The sequence below is a fragment of the Gopherus evgoodei genome, chromosome 15, assembly GCF_007399415.2.
Source record: "Gopherus evgoodei ecotype Sinaloan lineage chromosome 15, rGopEvg1_v1.p, whole genome shotgun sequence".
Lineage (NCBI taxonomy): Eukaryota > Metazoa > Chordata > Testudines > Testudinidae > Gopherus > Gopherus evgoodei.
In genome coordinates, this window is record NC_044336.1 from 7,615,686 (window position 1) to 7,642,111 (window position 26,426).

Sequence of the window (26,426 nt, forward strand, 5' to 3'; positions counted from 1 at the left end):
TGCTCCTGGTTCCAGCTTCCTCACTCTGACCCAGGTTCCTGATCCCAGCTCTAGCCCTTGACTTGGGTATTAGTTCCTGGTTCCAGCTCTTACTCCTAATATGGCTGCTGGTTCCTGACTCCAGCCCTGACCTTTGGTTTGGATCCGCTTCCCTGGCTCCTGCTCCACCCAGCAGGCCTGACTGTCCACAGCCTCCTTGGGCAAGTTACTTCACCTCTCAGCAAGCCTCAGTTCCCCACCCATGCAATGGGGATAGTAAGACTTCCTTCTCCCCCACACATTCACTGGGTCTATTTAGACTGTGAGCTCTTTGAGGCAGAGACTGCCTTCTGCTATGTGTTTGTCCAGGAATTAGCCCAATCTCAACTGGGGCATTTTGGTGCTACCACAATCAAGTGGAGGAGGAAACTGTTAAAGTTTATCTGATTTTTTTCCTCAGTGCTTTTAATCTTCAAGCAAACCCTTTCCTACTAAGAAACACACTGTCTTTGGAAAGATTAACCCAACCCCTCTGTGACGAGTTCAGTCACAGAGACACCCTTGGGACTGTCATCTGACGTGCTGAGATTACCTGCCAGCTTGGGACTTCAGAATCCTGTCTGATTGAGCCAGATACGCTAGCCTGCTGCAACACAGACTCAGGGTCTGAACCACATCCCCAAAGCTGCAGACTTAACTGAAAACAGCTTAGCAAGTATTCCTGTCTCCAGCACCCAGACACTCAGCTCCCAATGGGATCCAACCCCAAATAAATCCATTTTACTCTCTATAAAGCGTATGCAGGGTAAACTCATAAATTGTCCACCCTCTATAACACTGATAGAGAGAGATGCACAGCTGTTTGCTCCCCCAGGTATTAGTTACTTACTCTGGGTTAATTAATAAACAAAAGTGATTTTATTAAGTATAAAAAGTAGGATTTAAGTGGTTTCAAGTAATAACAGACAGAACAAAGTAAGTTACCAAGCAAAATAAAACAAAACACACAAGTGTAAGCCTAATACATTCAGAAAGTGATTACAGATGAAATCTCACCCTCAGAGATGTTCCAATAAGCTTCTTTCACAGATTGGACTCCTTCCTAGTCTGGGCCCAATTCTTTCCCCTGGTACAATCCTTGTTAGTCCAGCTCAGGTGGTAACTAGGGGATTTCTTCATGACTGGCCTGCAGGTATGCAGGTAAACAGAGCCATGTACAGTCAATTGTCCTAGACAAAGGGAGCCATCAAGATTCTAAACCACCATTCATGGCCCACACTTTGCATAATTACAATAGGACCTCAGAGTTGTGCTACACATTCCTAGTTTCACATACAATAATGATACATTCATACAAATAGGATGAACAGACTTAGTAGATTATAAGCTTTGTAATGATACCTTACGAGAGATCTTTTGCCTAAAGCATATTCAAGTTACATCATATTCACATTTATAAACATACTTTTATAAAGCATTATGGAGTGCAACATCACATCTTCCATCTCCGGGAAGAGAGAAGGAGCCAGGTAGCCTCATCCTTGGTTTGGTCTAGATGCACCAGGATCCACCCGAGTGAAGGGTGAGCAGCAAAGTCCAATGGGGGCAGCCTGGAGACTGAAGTGGAAGAAGAGGAACCAGCAGCCTGAGGTTTTCGCCTCCTCTCTTTCTACACCGCAATCAGTGATTCACTATCACTGTTCACCACCAGCAAAGCAAAGCAATGCACTTCGTCCATCTTCCATTGGCCGTTGGCTGGAGAAGAGCTGTTGGAGTCCAGCACTACTGATTCTGGCGCACGGCTGGAAACTGCTAGAAAGGCAAAAGTGGTCAATTGCCGCAGTGCCACAGCACCCTCCTGTTAGCACCCTGGGGTGACTCTATTCAAAGCTAAACTTTCACTCCTGAGATGGGGGAGGAGCCAGAGAGAAGTCATTTGTACAGCGCTGGAGAGCTCTCTCCTCGAAGGGTGTCAAATGTTCTGTGCAAGGGAGAGCTCGGTCGAGCTGCAGCAGTGGGATTGGTTGGGGTGGGGAGTAGAGACTGGGCTGCTGGTTCCCAGAATGTGAAAAGCCAACGCCTGAGGATCTGCAGTCCGAGTGGTGCCAGACAATGCAATGATCTCCCTGCTGCTCACAGGGGCTCTCGCCAGTGTAATGGGGCTAAAGCTCCTGTCTCCATGGAAGAAGAAGTGAGATCTGCCTCCAGGCCCCACTCCCTGGCCTCCGATAGGCAATCTGCACCTGCTAGACTGAGCACCTCCCTACAAAACCTCCATGGAGGTAGGCAACATCCTGACCTTGCCTATTACAGCTTCTTTATGCACAAGCTTTTGGTGGACAGAGGGGGGAATGTTGCAATTTATTCCAGAAAGTGCATTGCTCTGTTTGCCCAGCAAATTTCCTGGAGTGAGACAGCAATAGCTGAGGTCAGCCATGGCACAAAGAATCAAGCCAAATACAGCAGGAGAAATCGCTGAGCTCAGTTGCACCTGGAAGTGGAACTTTTCTCTCAAGTAGGTTTACAAGCTCTTTTGTCCTAGGAGGGGGTGTCTTGCTCGCTCTGGCCTGTCTCCTGGAGTCCTGTAGTACAGTATCGTTTCATAAGCCTGAACCTTGCAGACTCAGGGGATGCTGTTATTGCCAATGTCTGTGTGTGAAGCTGGCAACTTGAGGAGGGAGTTAATCCCGTCTCTCGGCCTGTCCCTGCAGGTCACCGTTTCATAAGCCTAGTATGACACACTGGTGGCCCAAGTGTGATAAAATCCATCACGTTGAGTTGTATCAGCTCACAAAGTGTCAGTTAATATAACACACAATGGTTTGTTTCCTAACGTAGCTGAGTGTGTGATGTATATGAATCTACCGACTGATCCTGTCACCCATTGCAAAGCCCAAGGCAGAGCTTCCCTAGCAGGAATCCAGAGGTGACAGTCCTTTCAGTCACATTTTTGTGTGTTATTGGCACATCTAAGGCTGTAATGACTCCCCCCTAAATGTTCTGTGATTCCATTCCATGGGCTCAGCCCCACAAGTTTAATCAGATTCATACTCTTCCAATCCCCTTCTGCACCTGTCCAGATATCATCAGTCCCACAGTCCTGTCACACCACGCCAAATCTATTAATCCTTCCAAACCCTCCTCATGCACCACTCTCCCCCATCATCAGCATGTTGTGGAGGCTTCTGCCCCAACCTGGCTACTGTTCCTCACAGCCAACTTTATGCCTCCCTGATTCTTGGCCCAACTGGGGGCTAAAATGACCTTTGGTGTAACTCAGAGCAGTCTCAGGGCTGCTCTAAGTTGTGCTGGCTGCTGTGATTCCCACAGGGACAGTTTCACCAGCAGAAGATTGGGTGGAGTCTCATTTCCCCCACCTCTGGCCTAACCCTGACAAGCCCCAACTCCTACAAAGTGGGGACAAAAAACATAACTGGCTTCAGGACTGAACTTGATAAGTTTATGGAGGGGACGGTATGACAGGACTGCCTACTATGGCGTAGCAAAAATCCCCAACTGCTGGAAATGGGACACTAGATGGGGAGGGCTCTGAGTTACTACAGATAATTCTTTCCCAGATATCTGCCTAGTGGGTCTTGCCCAGGTGCTCAGGGTCTAACTGATAACCATATTTGGGGTTGGGAAGAAATTTCCCCCCAGGTCAGATTGGCAGAGACCCGGGGAGAGGGGGGGGGTTGGCCTTCCTCTGCAGCATGGGGCATGGGTCACTTGCAGGTTTAAATTAGTGTAAATGGTGGATTCTCTGTAACTTGGAGTCTTGAAACCATGATTTGAGGACTTCAGTAACTCAGCCAGAGGTTAGGGGTCTATTACAGGAGTGGGTGGGTGAGGTTCTGGGCTTGCAATGTGCAGGAGGTCAGACTAAATGACTGTGATGGTCCCTTCTGACCTTAAAGTCAGTGAGTCTATGAGGTAACAGGTGATGCAAAAACCTGCTGATGCCAGCTGTATACTATCTCAGGATTCCCCTACATGGGGAAATCCTTGGCTGCCTGCCTAGGGCCGCTTGGATTGACCTTTTCACTTGTACAAAGCCTGCTAAAGCAGAACAAATTGGCCCTTAATGAGGACTGGGAGTCCTGCCCATGGCCTGGAAGCTCTCACTGCAAAAAGCATAGAGACACGTTAGCTGTGAAGCATTGGTCCTGACCCAAACCCTTCTCAAAGAAGGTGGCACCTGCAATCTGGCAGCTGGTTCTAGGCCCTCTCTATGGCAGCTAAGAGTGTAACGATAGGCTGAGCTCGCAGTATGTGACCATTCCAGGGGGCCTGCTGTTTGTTATGGTCTGTCCCTGGAAGATGTTTTTAAGTAGAAGCCCTCAACTCAGGAACTAGTTACCACCTCTCGGCCCACCAGGGCTGCCACTGTGTTCCTCTCCCAGGGCACTCCTCAGGCCTGTGACAGGGCCTCTGCACTCATCCAACCTCTGGTGTGCAATGTCCAGACAGTCTGCCATGCAGGTGTGCTCAGGGGCTCAGCCCTCCGGCTGGGTCCAGGAGAGCCCACCCCTCCCAGCAAAAGGAAATGGACACAAACATGCTGTGACATGGGCACAGAGAGCCCTTGGTGAGCTGTGGCCACAGTCTGGTTCTCAGGCTAGTCTAGAATAGCCCCAGATTACTGCGTCAGAGTTGGGCCCTCCCACCCTTCAGGGTCACTCAAGAAGCGCCTACTTTCTCCAGGAGCTGAGGGCTGGAAGCCTGCTGCTCTTTCTCCTCTGCCCCCAGCTGTACTGTGGTTACCCCGACATCTCTCACAGGCTTGGCCGGGCTGGCTGAGCCCACGATAGCTCTTTAGAACCCCAGGTTTCCTAGCGCTGGGTTGTGTAGCCCACCATACAGCCCAAACTGCTTGACCTTCAAGGCTTGTTGCACAGGCTTGTCGTACCTGGGGGAGGGGCGAGGGTATCAGATGAAGGAGCCATGAGTGGGTGAAGGGGGAGAGGGTTTGTTCTGATGCATGGGGTTGGAAGATCCATATGTGAACATGGCCCTTTGGGAAATGTGTCTGTAATTTGTAACTGAACAGTGTTTCTGGATGGGGACAAAGTGACACCGTTAACAATGAGCTTGATCCAAAAACAGCTGAAACCAATGGGAATCTTTCTATTGCTTGAAACCAGGGACTTTGGATTGGTGTGAAGCTGGCAGAATCCTGCATGTTAAAGTGTCTCTTGCGTAACATGCAAGTTGCTGCAGTTGTGCTAAGTGGGCAGCTGCGGCCTTGTCAATGAAGCAATACGTTGCTGCAAGGTGTACAGTGGGGAGACCCTGGGGTATGCCTCCAATGGCATAAGAGCCTCTAGGTTGAAGTCCAACACCTGAGAAGTGCCCCACAGCTTCCTCAAGTATTGTATTCCCTGCTGGAGTATTTTCCAGCATCACTGCAAGGAAAAGCTGTTCCTGAGGAAAGAAGGTAAAACAGAATCCCAAGGAATCCTGTGCTGTGTGGTGGGTGGCTCCAAGCTACTAATACATGGAGCAGGAAACACACTACAGAACTGCTGGTGTGTTCCTGCATTTCCCATGGACTTGAAACTGACCCCTCTGGGTTTTAAAGTAAGGTCTCTTTACCGGATTCCTATCATGTGTTCTCTGCTCACTTGATTCCTCCCTCTCCCTTTCAGCTAGGGGAGAAGTATGGAAATACCATTTACTTTGGCTGGAGGACAGCCATGGGTCTCTGTGGAGTTACAACGCATTGAAAGAGGCTCTTTTAGGATCGTGCCAGGTGCTAAGACAGGTGGGAAGCGTGCCTTTGCACCCCGGATAAACTGATGACTGGGAGCTGCTGGAGGTATGTCCATGCCCCAATCCCCTGCCCCAGTCCTGAGCCCCCACAGTCCCCAGCCACACCCCAGAGCCTGCACCCCCAGCCCACAGCTCTGACCCACTCCTGCACCCTAACCTCCTGCCCCAGCCCAGAGCCCCCTCCCAGACCCTGAACCCCTCATTCCCGGACCCACCCTAAAGCCCTCACCACAACCCTCTGCCCTAGCCCTGAGCCCCTCCCACACCCCAAACCCCTCATCCCCAGCTCTGTTGGATTGCGGACATCAACAATTTTCTTCAGCTAGGTCCCCAGAAAAAAAAAAGTTTGAAAACCACGGTCCTAGAGTGATTGACTGGCTGGTGAACCACCTAGTGCCTGGGCTTGGCATATCAGGCTCCCGTCCTCTGGTGCCACAGCTAAACACCATTCAGGCCTGCTGGTGATCCACCACTTCTTGTGTTTTGGTCCTCCAGCCAAGTCATGTTATGTCCCATCCCTTCCAGGGTATCAGCAGCCCAAACAAACAGTGCCACAGACACTGGTCATCAATATGTCGTCTTCTGCCCCTCAAGGGCTCCCTTTGCGTCCCTCTCTTCCCTCAGAAGCTACAGGGCTTCTCCCTGAAGTCTCTCAACCAAACTCAAACCCTAATCAAAACACAAAAGCAACTTCTGCCCCTTCCCTTTTAATCCTTCTTGGATCCTCCCCAGCTCTCTGCAGAACACTGAATCCCAGGGTCACCTGCTTGGCATTTTGCCCCTAATTCAGGGCCTATCACAAGAGACAACTCCACTCGTGTAGCTTCTCTGTGGTTCTCTTTCTAGAGAGTGAGGAGCACTAGACCATTTCTCTCCTGAGCTCTTGCCTCAGCTCCTCTCCAGCTGGGTCTGATAATGAATAGAATCCACACACTCTCCGGGTGTCACCTGGCAAACTAATTGGGCCCACCAGCTCCTCTTAACTCTTTGAGTACCAGTGCAGGGTTTATGCACTCATCACATGTGGATTACAACAGGATACACTCGTCAGCTCCCAGGAGCAGACCTAAATGGCAGGGGAGGGAGCTCACACATGTCCCTTTGGAGCACAGAAAATATTTGGTTCCAAGAAGGAGAATCTCAAGGGCTTTATCCTGAAGAAACCTGGGACCGTCCCTACTGCAAACTGGTCACTGGGGCTGAAAGGAACAAGTGTCTGGAGTCCCCCTTCTGCAGCAGGAGCTGAGGGCTTTTGCTCTGACCCACACACTGTTAAATGCCTCCGTTAAGTGTGAGGTGTGCCCCACTGGCTCGCTGCGCTGAGCCTCCGTGCGATCCTCACAACGGCCCTGTGCTCTGTGGCAGGTAGATCACTGCAGTCAGGAGGGAGAGAGTGATGGGGGAGCCCCAGAATGCTAAGGGTGGCCCTGCTAGTTGTAATGTTCTGGCTTCTCGGTGGGTGGGAATGAACTGGCTGTTGCTGGTGCAGGCCGTGTAACAGGTTCTCTCCTTGGGGCTGCTCCTGCAGCAGCTCCTGCAAAGAGAACTCCTGTCTTGGTAGGAGCACATGGAGAATGCAGCACACAGTTCCTTCACACATGCCAACTGTCCAGCTGCTCCAGCAGTGCAGGGAGGTGAGGGCAAGCTGCTGATACACTGAGACACCGCAGCGTCCCTGCCTCCTCAGCTCCAGCCTGGAAGCTGAAGAGCCTGTACTGGGAGGGAGCTTGAAGATCCGTTCTCCGTGTAAATCCCCACAGTCACCCAGGGGAGACACACTTCTCCCCATCTTGACCAGTTTAGGACACTTGCTCCCCCACCAGTTAGGGGAGACAGGATCTCCTGGGCAGCAGAGGCTGGGGACTCAGAAGGTAGCCTGCTCAGGCCCCGGATGCCTTCCACTAAAAGCATGCCCAGCACTTGAGCCAGAATGACCCTTTATTTTACTTTAAGGAACAATGCAGTAAGAAAGAAAGAACAAAAATAAAGTCTCAATGAGAGCGTGAGCACACTGCGTGGGTGTGTCTTTTGTAACAATCTGCATCACTGAACAAAATAGCAGCTGTCTCTGCAGCAAGAAGGGGGACTTCCCTCCATTTAAAAGCGAAATACATGTGAAACAAATTGCAACTGACACAAGTTGCATGCAATACGTCATATTTACTGGATCCCCAGGCTGATATGGATCTCAGCTCCCAAATCTGAGGTAGCCTGACAGTGTACCAAACCCTATTCTCCTCATGACTCACCCCTGCCTGGGATGGAAAGTGTCAGGCTCCCAGCCACTAGGGAAAGTCTAGCTCAAGGAGCCATACTCGCATAAGCTCAGATCAGGCTAGTGTGCTAACAACAGTGTACTCAGGGTGATGTGAGTGGTAGGAGGGGCTAGTCACCCTGAGTATTGTAACATCCCCATGGCACGTACGTGGGGCAGCTAGCCTCTCCCATGGCTTGCGCCGCTGGATCAGAGCTAGCACGTGTAGGTCTCCTTGTCTTGTGCTGGGAATTACACCCCCAGCTCCAAGTGTAGACGTACCCTAAGGGTGGAAGGAGAGTGAAATCTAACCCAGGGGAGAAAATCCATGCAGGACAATGGGCCAGGGCTAGGTGTGCTGGGGCAGCCATTGAGATAGCAGCAGTGATAGAGTGGCGTGAGCCACAAGGAGAGATGTTGGCTGCACCTAGGGGAGTACTTTAGAGAGCAGTAGAGGGGACGAAGTCTGGTAGCACACATAGGAAAGGCTGGACAGAGCTGATCGTTAGAAGACACCTGGCTAGCTTAACCATGCCACAGAGCAGTTAGTAGGGGCCGCTTGTGACACTCCACTTTCTGAAACATAGCTTAAATCAGTAAACGTCACAAATACATTTACTCTCTTAAGTCCCAATTCAGCAAAGCATTTAAGCATGTGCTTAACTTTAAACACAAGAGTTGTCCCTATTGTGCAGAAACCTGTATTCTAAGTCAGTGTTTCTCAGCCTTTCCAGGTTGGCACGTCCTTATTTGAAGTGAAAAATGTTCAGAACTTCCTTATCTTTACGGTAAAGATTTACTTGATCGTGTAGGATAAGGATACACGGGGACTCGCGGGTTGCAGGTGTCCAGTTTTCAGCCGAACACTGGGTTGAAAAGGGACCTTCCCCAGCCTGGTGAAAATGAGTGAGTGAGGATAGGGGTGAGTGAGTGACGGGGGGTGGTGGTGATGGAGTGAGCGGGGTGGGGCCTCGAAGAGACGGGGCAAGACTGTTCAGTTTTGTTAGGCCAGAAAGTTGGCAACCTTAGGCCCGCAGAGGAGCAGCAAGACTCTCTTTGCTTTATAATACAATGTTCAAAGCCTTGTGACTCCGCTGGTTGCATTTTGTGACACCCTCCTCCCCAGGGTCGTGACCCATCCTTTAAGAAACGCTGCTTTAAGTTATTCAAAGGAACAGGTTCCATAACATAGCCTGCTACATGCAAATATTTGTGAAATTAAGCAACAACTAGAGACCAACAGGCTAGCGCAAATTGAACTCAGTTAAAAGAGCAGTAATGATGGGTCTTCCAAGGCTCCTGGTAAAGCTGAAGCTAAACACATTCAGACTGGAAATAAGGGATATATACTGACAGTAATTAACCACTAGAACAATTGACTGTCGTGGATTCTCCATCACTGACCATTTTAAAATCAAGACTGGATTTTTTTCTGAAAGATCTGCTATGGGAATTACTTTGGGGAAGTTCTAGGCCTGCGTTACCCAGGAGATCAGACTACATGATCACAATGGTCCTTTCAGCCTTGGAATCTACGGAAGTCAGGGGTTGGAATGATAATGATCTAAACAACTATAAAAATGGGAGGGAAAGCTTGTAGTTGAAATAACAGAAATATGTGTTGATTGGTTAATTCTAATGGAATGAGGGTGCTGCCCCCTCTTGGATATTGTTGGTCTTGGGGTCCCTAAAATGGGAACAGGAGGATGGGTGGACAGGAAGGGGCAAACTTTATCATCATGGCTGCCAGCCCATCCATCTCCTGGGACCCCAAGATCCACCATTAGGCCTTCATTATCCTGGTCCTAAAAGGCCTCTTGACCAGACTAGGCCAGAGAGAGGGATCCAAATGACATCACCACCTACACCAGTTTTGACTAAATCCAGAACCATACCTGGAATGTGAGGTTTGAGTTCCTGCTGTCACCCGCTCTCTCCTGTGTCATTGTCTTTCTCCTCTTCCTTATCTTTCTCCTTCTGCCTTTGTCTAATAAGGTTTCAGCTGAGAGAGCCAAGACAACTCCATCTTTTGCAACACCGCTGCTAAAAGCAAGGCTTTAAACAGCCCGACTCTGCTACAAGTTTGCCAGGTCTTGGAGCTGCTGATGAGACCATGTGCTGGGCCTGTGTTTCTCCAGCAGCAAGGCTACAAGTGAAAGTCAGCACCAGACACAGAAGCTGTCTTTTCTCTCCCCTTTTGTCAGGGGTGAAAGGACTTACTGGTACTCCAGAGTCCTTAGGAGGGGGTGAGGCCTCTACTAGAAGAGGTGTGGCCTCTACCAGAAGAGGCAGGGCCTTTAAATCCCTAGGTGCTTTAAATCAGGATTTAAAGGGCCTGGGGCTGTGGTAACAGCAGCTGGAAGCCTCGAGCCCTTTAAATAACCCCCAGAGCTACCAGCTGCAGAGGCCCTTTAAATCACCCCCGGAGCTACCAGCTACAGAAGTGGCTGGGAGTCCCGGAGGTGATTTAAAGCACTCAAGGCTCCAGCTGCTGCTACCGCAACGGAGTCCCGGACACTTTAAATCACCATTGGAGGGGGCCCCAGCCTCTGGCAGAGTTTTAAAGGGCTCGGGGCTCTGCTGCAGTAGTGGCAGCCAGAAGCCCCTGGCCCTTTAAATCACCGCCAAAGCCCCACTGTCGCTACCCCAGGGCTCCAGCAGCGCGGCTCGGGAGGCGATTTAAAGGGCCCCAGAGGGTAGCAAGAGTGGGAGCCCCGAGCCCTTTAAATTGCCACCCGAGCTGCACTGCTGGAGCCCCAGGGTAGCAGCAGCAGCTGGGGGTTTGGGAGGTGATTTAAAGGGCCCGGGGCTCCGGCTGCTGCTACCACCCTGGGCCCTTTAAATCATCCCCAGAGCCCTGCTGCTGGAGCCATGGCGTAGCAGCAGCGGTGCTCCAGCGGCAAGTTAAAGGGCCAGGGGCTGTAGCAGTGGCCGAGCCCCTGGCCCTTTAAATCGCTGCCGGAGCCCCGCAGCCATCACCCCAGGGCTCTGGCAGGCTCTGGGGACGACTTAAAGGGCCTGTGGTTGTAGTGGCTGCTGCAGCCCTGGATCCTTTAAATAGCCACTGGAGACCTGCCGCCACTACCCCAGGGCTCCAGGGACAATTTAAAGGGCCCGGGGTGGTAACTGCGGCAGGCGCCCCGGGTCCTTTAAATCACCACCAGAGCCTCACCACCGCTTCCCCAGGGCTCCGGCAGCAGGGCTCTGATGGCAATTTAAAGGGCCCAGGGCTCCAGCTGCTGCTGGGAGCCCCAGGCCCTTTAAATTGCTGCCAGGGGAAGCCAATCGGCCCCAGTACGGCACACCAGCTCTTGCCGTACCAGGGTGTACCAGCTTACTTTCACCTCTGCCTTTTGTGCTTCATCTTAAAAGGAGACAGGATTGGCCTACAACAACAGCTCTAGCCCGTCCAAACTAGCCTTTTCTCTTTCCCTGCCAAAAGGGCAATTAATACAAGCTTTAATAACACTGAAAAGGCTGCCAAGCATGGGTTTCTCCCAATAAAAACTCTATATAGTTAAAGGGAAAGAGAAAAAGGGGTATTGTTACAACGAAAATCTTACTTAAGACTTTATTTTTCAAACACTTTAAGAGATTTTCCTTCTTTGTCTGGGTCTTTAATAAAAGGTTTAAAATATATTAAATGGTGGTCATTACACTGGGAGCTGCCTTGCCAGCAATAACTTGACACAAAATCCCGGACCACACTGAACTGTTTAATGTTGGAACAGTGAACACGGATTTTGTTAACATCTTACCCCTTGTTGAGCTCAAGACACATCCTTTACCAACACAAGATCAAATTGACTTCACCGGGGATACTCACATGATTTAAATTTAAACACGTGTTTAGGTGCTTTCTTATTTGTGGCCATCACACGTGTTTCCCAATTATCTGAGAGCACTGCTTTATGCGTTTATTCATTCTGGAGGCAGGAGGCTCATTCCTATTTCATGCATTTACAGTTTTCAAATGATTATCCTTTTTTTTAAATTAAGGAAACCTTATACTGCAAAACTTTTTTTTTTCTTTGTAAACTGAGGGCACAACAGTCACCTGTGCACAATGCTTTGGACTGCCAGTTTTAGGCTAAAACTCATCAATTCCAATAAAAAGCCTTCAAAACAAAACTTCAAGAATATAATTCTATGAGATATATGCCCCCCCCAACCTGTATCTTCACTTTTTGCAGTAATCAAACCTATGCAGAAAAAAATCCCCCTCATCTTCCTTTTTTGGATCTAATTGCCAGGATTATGGGACTTTTGTGGGGACCAGTATTTGAAACAATTCTAATAAAACCAGATTTTTAAAACCCATAATGAGGCAGAATTTCCTTAGACATAAATATTGACATAATAATAATAATTAATAATAAAGACATGCAAACTAGACTCCTTTGGTACAAATCCAAGCTCAAGATAGTGTCTAATTTTTCATATCATCCCATGAATGTCTTGATACTGGTGCATCATGGATATTACAATCTATACGGTATAGTAGTTGCTAGGATATTTTGTTCATGGACATTCTAGGAGGTTTACGGTAACAACTGTGTCTCCTAGGAGTTCTGTACAATAAAAGACAAGAGTTCTACAAACAGCAGCGTGTGATGTTGCTACTTCATCCATAGCAGGGTTCAGCCAGTTTCTTAGTGTTATTTTTATAATGTCACAGGATGGAAGCAGACAATTAGAAAGCAGGTTACATTTCTCTGCTTTTCCCACTGCCCAGCTCAGTGCCCTGTTTGCTGAATTGGATCTGAAATGATGAAAGAGACCTCAAAGGATCAGGAGAGCCTGGAATACAGGCTGGACTATGCTCCTGATCTGCGGTGTGAGAAGAAAACAGATTTAGTGCCTGTTTGCCAAATTTGTGAGACATGTGTCTTGTCTTGGAGAGTCTTCTCTACCAAAGAGTGGTTCCTGCGGGCTAGCAATGTCTCCCAAAGGAAGTTCCTGGTGGGGATCGTGAAGCGATTCAACAGCCTGGATTTGCTAAACTATGCTGAGAAACTCCTGCAGACCTCCCAAGGGAAGGATTTCACTTTCAGCCGGTCCCGAATCACCCCCAGCCTCAAAGAAGACATGACCACGTCCGCTTCTGACCGGGCTTTGAATATAGTAACTCTAGAGAAAGCCATGTCGGAGACCTGGAAGTGGTTCAAAAATAGTTCCTACTGGACTAAAGCAAACTACACTCTGCTCTTGCTTCAGATGTGTAACCCTAAGTTACTGTTTATAGCTGCTAACCTGGTAAGAGTCCTCCTGGTCAGAGAGCAGAGTGCCAGCTCAAAAAGAGAAACAGGTAAACAGAGTGACATGCTGGGTGGCGGGAGAGATTGATCCTTGGCTTTCAAGATTAATCAAGGAGAGAGGATAAAGTCAAAGGGCCAGATTCTGATTCCCTACCACTGCGTTATACTTTACTGTACAAATAGCCGCATCGGGCCAGATCTTCAGCAGGAGTAAATCAGTGTAATTCCATTGTCTGCCACTTTACACCAGCTGAGGATATGATCCGCTGAATTCACAGAGACCACTTGCAGAGTATGGTACTAACTCACTATGAGTAATGGTGGCAAAACCTGTCCTAAAGCTGCTATTTGCTTACTTGTGTTTTTAAAAACCAGTTATAAGTAGTACCTATGGGTGCAAATGCTCTTACTAGAGTTAAGTACAACTTTGGAAGCATAATGACCATAAGACAGATTTTCAAATAGGGTTTTATTTTACTTTTCAATGAGCATAGTCAAGAGGGAAGAAAGTAAAGGATATGAGAACCATAAAAATAATGCACAATATCCAGAAATACCTGGCCAGATCCTCCCTCATCTGGTGTAAATTGGTGCAGCTGCATTAACTCTAGTGGAGCTCACTGGATTTACACCAGCTGGTTATCTGGTCCATGAACTTTAATTTAGACAGAACAGGAGCTCTGCAGCAAACTTTGCTACATCCAGTGAAATCAGATCTACTCCTGAGTTTTACTGGTGTTGTGTGTGTTTGTTTCTCTTCTGCTGCCTTTTCTAGTGATATTGAAAGGACAATTGCTTTAACTTATTATCACTTAATTTGGGACTGGAAGGCCATGGGGTTTTCCAGGATTCCCCCCATTGTTTGAATCCCTTCCTTTGCTTTCCTATTCTCCATGCCACGTGTCACGGAGAGATGACCTTTTCTCTGGCACATCACTGCTTTTGCAATTATTAACATCTCGTTGAATCTGGTTATTAAGAGACTTAGGGTATGTCTACACAGCAAAAGAATAAAAATAAAATAAAAATACCATGGCAGCAAGTCTCAGAGCCCAGGTCAACTGAATTGGGCTCATACTACGGGACTAAAACCAGCAGTGTAGGTGTTCCCACTCGGGCTGGAGCCCAGCATTTCATCCAGGCTATGGCAGCTTAGCCTTGGGACTTGTTTGTGATCCTTCCTCTCCAGGAAACAAGCTGATGTTTGCACAGAGTGGTTCTTTTCAGCGTGTGAGAAGCAGGGACAGAGGTACCAGGCTGCTTGGAAATATATGCACCTGCATCAAATGAAACCACCAGAGACTCTGGGGAGCTTGGATTGTTGCAGTTGGACTGTGAATTATTTTCTTGTCCCAATACCAAAAGCCTGTGTTTCTCCTGATAATGCTCTCTTCACACACTAACTCCAAGCACAGGATTTGTTACATCAGGTCAGATGAAGTCGGTGTGAGTAACACTAGCATATAGAGCTGAGGGTCTAGTTCAGTGGCTTCAAATATGGAATCTTGCAGCTAGGAGTAGGCAATACTGATGCTTCAGAGGGAGGAGGAAAGAAACCCATAATGCACCTTGCCAATTGTGATGTGCGGGTACATGGGGGTCGGATTTCTTCCTGTCCCCCTTCAGTGATCAACTAGCCCCCTGATGCTTGAGCTCTGACTATCCTCCCCTTTGGCCTGCTTGTCAAATTAGATGGTGAAGTGACTGGGCCAGCAATGCAAGGCATAACTGCTGAAGGGCAAAGCACAATTGATTGTAGATATTGTTCATAGCTGTATTTATATCACAAACCATCTGGTTAACACTTATATCCCCTAAGAACTTTCCCCTCCCTGATCCTTCCTGTCTCCAAGCACAGGGAGCGATTGGTGATGGGCGGTAGCAGAGCACAAGCTGAAGGAGGAGAAAGGCTACCCTGGCAGTGAGCAGACAGAGCCAGATGGGATTCAGTCCTGGCAGGAGTCCTGACCCAGGTTTACCTCCAAGCAACTAGGACTCCCTCACATAGCCAGCCCATAGGAACTGGATGGGGTATATATGTGTGGGAACACGGTAACTGTCTGCAAGAGATGAACACCCAGGGAAGAGAGGAATTGTATAGGGTGGCCTGGGATGAGTACAACTGGCATTAATGGGGTGAAATAATTTTCTAATATGAGGTCTACTGCGCAAAAGACTTCCAAGCGAAATGGTGGAGACATAAATGTTCAAGTCCTTAAAATCACCCTAGACAAAACCCTGAAGAAACCAATCCTACACTAGCCAAGGGGAATGAGGCAGATAACCTATCAGGTCCTTTTCATCTCTACCTCTGTGACCATGATTTAGCTCTGTTTGATTTGATTGCTCCTATGTTTGTGCAATTCTTTCAGAGGACGAGGAAGACAAAATCACGGTGGTCTTGACTGAGACCCAAAGCAGCTTCAAGCTACAGGAACGCACGAAATCCCAGGAGCAATGGCGACCCACATCTCAATCCTTCCTGACTTCTTCCACAGCCCTAGAAAGTGGGGTCTCATCAGAAGGAACCAGCCAGTTTAGTGAAATAGGTACTGTAACAAAAGCAGCCAATGTGGGGTGTTATCTAAGACACTTCAAAGCCGGAGAGTGGATGGGGTGGGTTGTTCTTCGTGATGTACCTTCAGCTATCATAGAACTCAGAGTGCTGAAAATATCCTGGGGAACTATGGGGTAAGGAGAATTAGGGGGAGCAGGTTTGGTAGTTAATAACTGATATTATGAATATACCACAAGGCTCAGGCACTCCTGGGAGTCCTTAATATGCTATTGATTCTGCTGCCCCAGGCATAGGTGTCCAAGGGAAGATACCGTGCTTCTGGCCCAGAGACCTGGCGCACATGTATAGTGAGAGAGCTGCATCAGCGGATGATGATATATCCTCCATGTCTTCAATCGACCCAGCCCCCACCATTGTCCCTGCAGCTTTCCAGTCAGCCTCCAGCGTGAACAAGTACAAGGACTTCATCCGCTGCCTGCCGACCCATCTGTCCAAGTACATCCTGGGTACGGCCCCTCTTCCTTCCCAAGAACAGCTGTCCCATGGGCACATTGATGCTATATGACCATAGCTTGTGGTTAACCAGCTTGTCCTTGTAATTCCTCAGGGTTTCTGGATACAAAGAGCCTGAACAGGTGCACTTCCGTGAGCCAGCACTGGGCTTTCCTGGCCAAAGAGGTCAAGCAGGAACATCTGTCGCATAGCCTAGTCCTGGAAGAGATTGTGTACTTGCAGGTACTGTGCTTTGGCGTTTGCCTCTCATTCTGCCAACCTGGCTCTTACACTATAGCTCCTTTCTCCCTCAAGCCCCTAGCCGATAGATGGGAGAGTCCAACGGGCCTTAGAGCCCTTGGGATGTTCCTCCCAGTTTCACTCTGTTGTATTCTTCCTTCTTCTGCACTCTCCAGAGCCAGGCTAGGTTAGAAAAGCCTTTATGCATCCTTTCAGAGTCTGCTACTTCTGAGCAGGGACTTATCAGCAAGATTGGTACCAAAGATTTTGGTCACAGATGAGAGCATAAACATGTGCTGGATTTTAGGGCCCTGTAAGGGGATGCAGAGCTGTTCTTCTGACTCCCTGAGGCAACCCAGACCAGGTGGGTCTAATTAGATCCACTCAGGAGCATAAGAGTGCTGAGAGCCTCTTTGTGGAAAGAGAAAGCTAGAGGCATGTACAGAAGGTCCTGAAGGGGAAAGCCCTGAAAAACAGAAATATGGGCCAAAGGCATTATATCTGTAAGTGCAGTCCTGCCACAGGGCTTAAGTTAAGAATAGCGGCAAATCGCAGGAAAGGATAAACTTTAGGATTATACTCCATGGTGCATGTTGTGTGAGAGAGATTAGCATGGAAACCCAATCCCTTCACACTGACACCCACGCTAGGCTTGATGAAAAGTTCATTTATATGTTCAGCAAACCTAAGGTGAGTATTAGGTGAGTCCAAGCTGATATAGATACAGTTTGGGGCTCTGCCCCCTTAGCAGGTTTGGTTGGGAGCCCTACATATCTTTATGGGTTTGACCCCAAATCTCAGCTGAACAGGGCAGCTTGGGATGAGATTTACTTTGGGATGCAGGATTTGTTTGACCCCCGAAGCAAGGAGGAGGGAACTGAAAATATATGCATGAATTCCAGGAACAAAGAATCCTGGCTGTGACAACCCCCCCACCACCTGCACCAATCAGAGGGAATCAGAGCAGGAACTAGACAGGCTGGCAGCCCCTTCTACATGGGATCGGAAACATACTGCTGTCCCACACATCATATACGCTCCCGCCACCAGGGCCTGGTGTGGGGTGGGTCTCTATTCTCTTAGTCTAGAAAGACTGAACAGCAGACTTCAGCGCCGCTACCTAACAATCTGGAGAAGACGGTGTTCTGTGATGCAAGGCATACTTTCCCCGAATCCCCTCCTCTCTTCTCTCAGTCTCAGACCTCTACTTGGCGGCTGATGATGGTAGTTTTCACCTTGCTCCTCCCTAGGCCAGAACACCTGTGAATATCCTAGCCTGTTGACCAACTTATTCTCTAGGGAGTTGACGTCAGCCTACAAGCCATTATCAACAGACCTTCATGATGATATAGGATCAGTGCTTATATTGTAATGAAAGAGATGCCAGGGTTCAAGCAATTTTTTTACATTTGTAACTGATGCAGCAAGGCCAGAGGTGCCGGGGCTGCGAACTGCCAAGCCCAGAGGTGCCAGGACTCAGTCCTGGTACAAATTAAGCACTGTGTGGGATATCTGGAATATATGTTGGCCCCGAGCAGCTAACTGTATGATATTATTTGATCAGTGACTGGCCAATGCTTTATTAAAGTCTCCAGCAAACATCTTGCCAAGCTGCAATAACGATTGTCCTTTTGTGAGAGCCAACTAGTTTTGTCAATGTGAATGGCCCTGTAACAGTGTTCACTCACTGCAAGAGCACCTCCTCCTGGTCAGGCATGGCATAGCAGCCTTCTTCCCATATGGTGCCCTCTGCCAATGGGTACTCTGTTGCTGCAGTGGTTTCTCCTCCCTTAATTCACAGTGCTCCACCTTCATGACCCAGCCCTCCGTCTACGTCACTATATGGTATCAAAGTCTCAGTGGATCAGCTGGCCAGCTGGCATCTGTAACAGTTCTGTGCCTCTTCCTAGGGACCGGGAGGAGGACCCACGCCCACCCTCTACACTAGGTTCCAGACCAGGGACCCTTTAACCAGCAGCCAAGATCTATACAATCCCCTTCCTTGCTGAGGATTCAGGTTGAGTCACAAATATTTGGGTTACAAACAATTCAGCTGTTTTGCAATGCTTCTTCCTCTCTGGTAAGGTCATGTTCCTGTGTATTGTGTAGTATGCATCTACAATTCCATCACTGGAGAGCTGTATCTTTAAATAGGAGGCAGGGCTGTGAGACAACTGCTCTCAAATAAAGAAGTGTTAGTCGTTACTTAGCAATGAAATTTCATCAGAATTGATTTGGAAAAAATGACCTTGATCACTAGTCACAGCCCCTGGTGATAAAGGCATCACACTCAGCTCGAAGTAAAAACATCTCAGTGAAAACTCAGGCTGCGTGTCTTGCTGTCTATCCCATTTATATCTCCTGGGAACCTATAAATAAACATGTGCACAGCAAGTCTGAGGCCCAACACTACAATAACAAACTGGTGTGTGAGTACCAGCTCCGAGGAGCAACCCTACAAGAACAAATCAGTGTGTGCAGCCCAATGTGCTTAAGAAACTCATCAATAACAAACCAGTGCATGCAGCTCAGCCTTCCTGTACACAAGCCCACAGAAGTGTATGTAGTTCTGAACCAAAGAAAATAAGTGCTGCTTTCTAGTCCCTCTCTTGCTGTACATTTGGCCTGTGTAGTAATGACACAAATGTCCTTTGATGTTTATTCCAGGGGTCATGTCCTAGGGGAGTCATTCCCAGCTATGCTAAAATGACCAACGTTCTAATTCCAAGAATAACTAAAGAAGGGGACATCATCCCAGCAAGAGGTCGCAGATGGAAACGCAGAGGAAAGGTATGTTGCAGGTATATCCAAAGGGTCTTTCGGGGTGAGAGAGAGCAGCCCCTTATGGATCTTGGGAAGCAGAATCATAGAAAAGTAGGGGTGGAAGGGACCTTGAGAGGTCATCCAGTCCTTCCCCCCACACTGAAGCAGGATTAAGTATACCCAGAGCATCCCTGACAGATTTTTGTCTAACCCATTCTTAAAAATCTTCAGTGATGGAGATTCCACAATCTCCCTTGGGAGCCTGTTCCACAATTTTAGCTACCCTGAGAGTTAGAAAGATTTTCCTAATATCTAACTTAAATCTCCCTTGCTACAGATTAAACCCATTATTTCTTGTCCTACCTTCAGTGGACATGGAAAACAGTTGACCATTATCCTCTTTCTAATGACCCTTAACATATCTGAAGACTGTTATCATCTGGTAGTTGTGTATTTGATTTTTCCTTCCTAAGTGTAATATTTTGCACTTGCCTTTATTGATCTTCATCTTATTGTTTTCAGACCAATTCTCCAATTTATCAGGATCATTTTGAATTCTAATCCTATCCTCCAAAGTGCTTGCAACCCCTCTCAGCTTGGTTTCATCCACAAATTTTATGTTGACTCTATATTCCGTCATTCAATAAAAATATTGAATAGAGGCAGATCCAAGACACCCCTTGCAATACCCCTGTTCATATGTCCTCCCAGTCTGAGAGTGAACCATTGATAACTACTCTTTGAGAACAGTATTTCTATCTGTTGTGCACCCACATTATACCAATTTCATCTATCCCACATTTCCCTAGTTTGCTTATGAGAATGTCATGTTGGACTGTGTCAAAAAGCCTTATTAAAATCAAGATATATCACATCTACTGCTTCCCCCCATCACTAGGTCTGTCACGCTGTCAAAGAAGGAAACTAGATTGTTTTGGGATGATTTGTTCTTGACAAATCCATGTTGTCTATTACTTATCACCGTATTGTTCTCTAGATGCTTAAATATTTGTTGTTAAACAGTTTGTTCCAGTATCTTTCTGGATATCAAAGTTAGGGTGACTGGTCTATAAATTCCCTGGCTCTTCCTCTCCTCCCCTTTTTAAAGACAGATACTTTATTTGCCCTTTTCCAGTCCTCTGGGACCCCACACCTCTTCCATGATTCTCTTCAGAGATTGCTTCAGCTAATTTCTTAAGAACTCTAAAGGAAATCCATCAGGCCCTGTTGATTTGAATACATCTAACTTATCTAAATAATTCTTTAATCTGTTCTTTCTCTATTCTGTCCTGTGTTCCTTCCCCCTGGTTGTTAATATTAATTTTGTTAAGCATCTGGTCACAATTAACCTTTTTAGTGAAGACTGAGGCAAAAAAAGCATTAAACATGTCAGCCTTCTCTGTTTCATCCATTATTCACTTTCTTTCCCTGTTATAGACCTAAACCTTCCTTCAGCCTTCTCTTATTTCTAATGCATTTACATTGCTAGTTGTAATTCATTTTGTTCTTTAGCCTCTCTGATTTTGTCCCTACAAGCTTGCACTATTCTTTTATAGTCATCCATAGCAATTTGTCCTAGTTTTTACTTTTTGTACGACTCCTTTCTGATTTTCAGGTCATTAAAGAGCTCCACTTGGAGTCATATCGGTCTCTTGTTCTTCCTGTCTCTCCTCTGCATTGGGATAGGTTGCTGTTTTGCTGTAAAGTTTGTGTCTTTAGAAAGTGCCAGGTCTCTGAACTCCTTTTTCTCTTAGATTTCTTTCCCATGAGCCCATATCTACCAATTCCCTGTTTGCTGAAGTCTGTTTTTTTGAAGTTGTTTTTATTCTGCTGCTCTTGCTCCTTTTTTTCCTTATAATCATGACCTCTGTCGCCTTCCCCATTGAGATGCTCAACCAGTTCCTCCTGGTTAGTCAGAATCAAATCTAAAATAGCCACCCCCTTACTTTTTCTGCCTTCAAAGCAGGGCTGGCTTTAGGAAGTGCGGGGCCCAATTTGAACATTTTCGGCGAGGCCCTGGCAGGGATGACTTAAAAAAAAAGTGGGAAAAAAAAGCCTTTCATTTCTTTCATGTATTATTTACTTTCCATAACTATATGAATAATAAAATTATATATTATATACATTGCATCATATATGCTGTTGATTGGCTATTAATGACTGCCATTTCACATGTGTGAGTCCCCGCCACTCCCTGGGGGTGTGCACATGTGTTGGTCCCAGCTGTTCCCTACCCCCCTCATTGAAGCAAGTGTGCAGGGTTACTGCCCTGGAAACTGCAGGGCAGCAGTGGACATGGGGCTGGCTGGAGGCAGGGCAGGGGCTGACTGGAGGTAGGGTCTAGCTGCAGGCAGGGCAAGGGGTGTGGGGCTGGCTGGAGACAGGGGGTGTGGGGCGGGCTGGCTTCAGGCAGGGCCGCAGGGGTGTGCAGCAGAGGTTTGCAGGTCTGGAGACAGCGGAGTGTGGAACTGGCTGGCTTCAGGCAGTGGGGTGCAGCAGGGGTTGACTGGAGACAGGGCAGAGGATGCGGGCTGGGCAGGGTGTGCAGGGCTGGTGCGGGCAGCAGTGTGTGTGGGGCTGGCTGGCTTTGGGCAGGGCTTCAGGGGTGTGTGGCAGGAGTTGGCTGGAGACAGGACAGGGGGTTTGGCAGGGGCTGGCTGTGGGCACGGGGTGCAGAGCTGGCTGCAGGCGGGGGGGCAGACTGGTGTGGGCAGGTCAGGGGGTGCAGCGGAGGCAGCTGAAACCCCAGCCCTTTAAGTAGCCCCCAAACCCCCTTCTACCCCGCCCCGGACCTTTTAAATAGCCATGGGAGCGCTGGGGAATGCATGGGGGAGACGGGGCTCCGGCAGCTATTTAAAGGACCGGAGTGGCAAAGGCAGCTGGAGCCCCGGGCCCTTTAAATAGCCCCCGGAGCCCCTCACTGCCTCAGGGCTCTGGGGGCTCTTTAAAGGGCCCAGAGCTCCAGCCGGGGTCGCGGGGCTTGCCACGCTCTGGCCGGAGCTCCAGCCAGGGTCACGGGGCTTGCCGCGCTCCAGCCGGAGCTGCCAGACTTGCCGCACTCCGGCTGGAGCCCCGGCCAGAGCACCGCAAGCCCCGCCACCCCGCTCTCCCAGCTGGAGCCCCAGCTGGAGCGCGGCAAGCCCCGCCGCCCCAGCCGGAGCGCGGCAAGCCCCGCCGCCCCAGCTGGAGCTCTAGCTGGGAGAGCGGGGCCGCGCCGCGCTCCCGCCGGTGCTTCGCTCAAAGGAGCGGGACCATGGAAGACCCCGGAGCAGACCGCAGCCGGGGACCGGGGTAAGTTAAAAAAAAAATTAAAAAGGTGCCTAAGGTGCGGGGCCCTCTTAGGCGCGGGGCCCGATTCCCCGGAATTGGTCGAATTGGCCTAAAGCCGGCCCTGATCAAAGACTTGTCCATAAAACACTCTGAGAGTAGCTCTACTACACTGTACTCCAAGGAATGCCCCTGTCTGCCCCCAACATGCCCTCTATGTTGGCTGGGGAGGGGCCTGCACAGGGCATGTTCTCTGGGGTCAGTCCCCCATCACCTTTAAGACCCTTTAGTGTAACAGAGGAGCGAGAGCAATAGGCAATCTCTTTCCAACAGAGTTATTTATTCCTATTTCCTTTCTTTCTGTCCCTAGGAGGAGAACAACCTACAGGCAGCTTATCATGGCCAGATGACTGAAACTGTCCAGCTGGAGGAGAGAAACATCTTCTGCGGCTCCTACAATGTTCGTGTCCTTACAGACCAGTATGTACATGCCACGCTCCCTTGCTTCAGTCACCACACTTAGCACTGGCAACCCCTCTCCAACTCTGGGGATCTCAAAGCTCTTTATAAACCTATAGGGACAACTGGTGGCTTCACCAGGCCAGTCATGTCACCCAGGGATTCCTGCAGGTGCCTTGCCTCCCCTTAAATCCTGTTTTCACCAGTGGGTAGCACAGTTTGCATCCACACTACACTATTGCTCAAGTAGGCTACAACGGTGTTGCAGAACTATATCCAAATCCTGCTAAAAGGACTAGCCTTGACCGTGCCTCTGCCATCAGGCTGTTCAGGGAGAGTTCCCTGGACACTGTAAGCTGGCCCTGAAAACACTTTCAGTTAACTGCATAGGAACCACATCGCAAAATCAGCTTTCAAAATTAGCGAGGCTTGGAAAGAGCTTTGCCTAATGGTTGGGCACCAGAATGGGCATCCAAAACCCTGGCATTCTCTTTCTGGCTCTGATGCGACTACTTCTGAAGTGAGTCACTACAGTTTCCCTATCAGTAAAATGGGGCAGTGTTTGACAGTAGCAATCAGAGAATGTCTGGGAAATGCTTTCAAGATACTCGGCCTAATTTTTGCCTGCCTTCATTCTGTTAGAGAGACTAGGCGGGTGAGGTAATATTTTGTAATTGGACCAACTTCAGCTGGTAAGAGAGACAAGCATATCTCGCTAATACCCTGGGACCAACAGGATGTAGCTGATCTGCCACTCCAGATCAAATGGCTGCTGATGGGACACTAGATGGGGAGGGTTCTGAGTTACTACAGAGAATTCTTTCCCAGGTGTCTGGCTGCTGGGTCTCGCTCACAATCTCAGGGTCTATCTGCTCACCATATTTGGGGTCAGGAAGGAATTTCCCCCTCAGGTCAGATTTGCAGTGACTATGGGGGTGTTTTGCCTTCCTCTGCAGCATGGAGCAAGGGTCACTTGCAGGTTTAAAGTAGTGTAAATGGTGGATTTTCTGTAACTTGAAGTTTTTAAACCATGATTTGAGGACTTCAATAATTCTGCCAGAAGTTCAGGATTTATTACAGGAGTTGGGGGGGGTGAGGTTCTGTGTCCTGCAGACTAGCTGATCATGATGATCCCTTCTGGCCTTAAAGGCTATGAGACACATCTACAACAACTTTGCACTCTTTTGTCATTCTCACCTGCGCAGCAGGGCTGTGAAACACCACCAGATCAGAATGATAGTGTTTTATACCACTCTGCACTAGTGAAAATGAAGACACGAGGTACAAGCCAGGGGCGAATCAGGCCCAGTAAGTGCTGAGTATTATTAGTCCACAAGTGTGGACAAAGCTACAGTTTCCTATCCATATTAATTTTTCTAAGGTGACTGTTGCTGTTATTTATTCAAAGATTTAATGGAACCAGTGTAGAAGTCCCTGCTTGAAAAATAAGGATCACATTATTTACAGGGTAACTTACTCACGATTTGTGTCCAAATTTCAGGGTTCGATTCTGCCCCTCTTATGCGTGCCTTCCTCCAGAATTAGTTTCACTGGAATCAGAGGAAGTATTTCTATAGTAAGGAACTACCCAATGTAATCAACGGTAGCAAAATCTAGTCCCTAAGCAGCACTTTCTGCTGCCATTACACATGCAAAGTAGGATTAGAACCCAGAATCTTCTGCTCCAATCGCTTATGCTCCTGCCATGAGCTAAAGGAGGAGACTCCCCTTTGACTATATGCACAGACGAGTCGGTGTGTTTATATGAGGATCCAGCTCAGTGTGTGTGAAAGTCAGTTTGTGAGTGTGAGTGTGTGTGTAGAGGGAGGCAGGGGGGCCATTGTATCAGCCTGTGTGAGTCTTGGTGTGTGTGTGAGACTGTGTGTGTGTGTGTGTAAGGGTGTATCACAGGATATGTGTCTCAATACATGTAGACATGTGTATAAGCAAAACCTGAAACGTATATTTTGATACATTGTTGCTGCAAGAATTGGCACTAAAAAAAACAATGTCCGGGGATCCCTGACCACCAAACTTGCCGTTGTATAAAGGCATTATAGTAACTCAACTTCAAAAACAGTGGGGTCAGCAGACCTCAGTGGGTCTCATCCCCTTCCTCTCTATGATTTATTCTCTACAAACATCAGCTGAAACCTGGGTCTCAGCAACCAGGGCTTTCCCTAGCCATTTTAGTGCCCTACTCAGCCTCCTCACGGGGGGGGGGGGGGGGGGGGAGGGGAAGAGAAGGGAGGCTGGCCCCAGGCCTCTGGGGGGGGCAGGAGCAGGCTTGAGGGGCAGGAAGAACTGCCCCCTGGCAGGAGCTGTCAGAGCGGAGCAGGTTGGGGCTGGGTTGCTCCACTTCCTGCTGCCAGGTGAGTGCAGGGCAGGCCCGACCCCGCACTCATGGGGCAGTGGGAAATGAAGTGACTCGGCCCCAGCTCGCTCCACTCTGTTCCCCTGGCTCCCAGCCTCGGGGATTGAGGGACAGTGGGGAACTGCCCCCAGCACTCACCAGCGGTGCGGATGGGAGCCGGCGGCACAGAGTGGGTTGAGGCTGTCTCGCTCCACTTACCATTGCCTGGTGAGTGCAGGGTGCCTGAACCCTGCTGCAGTCCTCAGGGGAAGGGGTAGAGTGAGGGCGGGGGCATAGCAGGGGCTTTGGAGAAGGGGTGAAGTGGGGGCAGGACTGGGGTGGAGAAGAGGCAGGGCGGGGGAGGAGCAGGGGTGGAGTGGGGGCGGGGCTGGGGCATGGGGAAGAAGCGGAGCAGGGACTGGAGCAGCACGCAGCTGTGTAGGGCACCAGGAAATTTGATGCCCCTAATTTCTTGGTGCCCTATGCAGCTGGGTATTTTGCATATGTTTAAGGGCGGCCCTGTCAGCAACCCTCCCACTGGAACCTTGAGGGGTTCCATGTACCTTTCCAGGATGGCCCATCAATTCTGTTCACTGAGCTGAGATACTGCAGCATTAAGCACAACAGAAGTGCCTGTAAATAACAGCCTACAGTGGTTCCCTGGCTAGCCCAGTAATGCTTTGGCAGATGTTCTCCTCAGTCTCTGCTTGCTTACCCAGGTCAGATCCACACAGGGTAATCCACTACAGTGGTGGGAACTTGCTTGCCATTGGCTCAGTGGACCGCAAAGTCAGGTTCCTTGACGTGATGGAGCTGAAGGCAGTGCCGCCTGTGATCAGTGGCCATGCTGGGAGCATCAAGGCAGTGTTCCTCAATGAGAAGAAAGGGTTCGTGCTGAGCGCCAGCTTTGATCTCAGCATCCGGTGAGCAGTGCTGATAAGGGTCACCGGGCAGAGTGATCCAGTTTGAAATGATCTATTGAAAGGAAATTTTAAGCATAAACCCCAAAACCAAACCCAACACTGGGCATTTTTTCCAGAATCCTCCCTTCCCCCCATTTTCTGACTGTAA

At 48.8% G+C, this 26,426-nt stretch overlaps 1 protein-coding gene and 1 long non-coding RNA gene across 3 annotated transcripts in view; one reads left to right on the plus strand and one right to left on the minus strand.

The window, feature by feature from the left end:
• Nucleotides 1-1,101: 1,101 nt before the first annotated feature.
• LOC115635445 lies at nucleotides 1,102-26,156 on the minus strand. 2 transcript variants are annotated; one of them, XR_003996592.1, is made up of 3 exons: nucleotides 26,071-26,156; nucleotides 24,480-24,552; nucleotides 1,102-1,791 (listed from the first exon to the last, which is right to left on the minus strand). It is a non-coding gene; the product is annotated as an uncharacterized LOC115635445 (long non-coding RNA). The 2 variants fall into 2 exon arrangements; XR_003996593.1 differs by lacking the exon at nucleotides 1,102-1,791 and adding an exon at nucleotides 9,907-10,048 and having other exon boundaries at nucleotides 24,476-24,552.
• The window catches only part of CDRT1 (CMT1A duplicated region transcript 1), a 30,363-nt gene continuing 16,447 nt past the window's right edge, over nucleotides 12,511-26,426 (plus strand). The window contains exons 1-7 of the mRNA XM_030534194.1: nucleotides 12,511-13,313; nucleotides 15,636-15,812; nucleotides 16,069-16,287; nucleotides 16,389-16,516; nucleotides 19,181-19,303; nucleotides 22,914-23,023; nucleotides 26,075-26,278. Of these exons, the coding sequence (XP_030390054.1) occupies nucleotides 12,773-13,313; nucleotides 15,636-15,812; nucleotides 16,069-16,287; nucleotides 16,389-16,516; nucleotides 19,181-19,303; nucleotides 22,914-23,023; nucleotides 26,075-26,278 (1,502 nt within the window). The 5' untranslated portion in view covers nucleotides 12,511-12,772. The remainder of the gene's footprint in view (nucleotides 13,314-15,635; nucleotides 15,813-16,068; nucleotides 16,288-16,388; nucleotides 16,517-19,180; nucleotides 19,304-22,913; nucleotides 23,024-26,074; nucleotides 26,279-26,426) is intronic.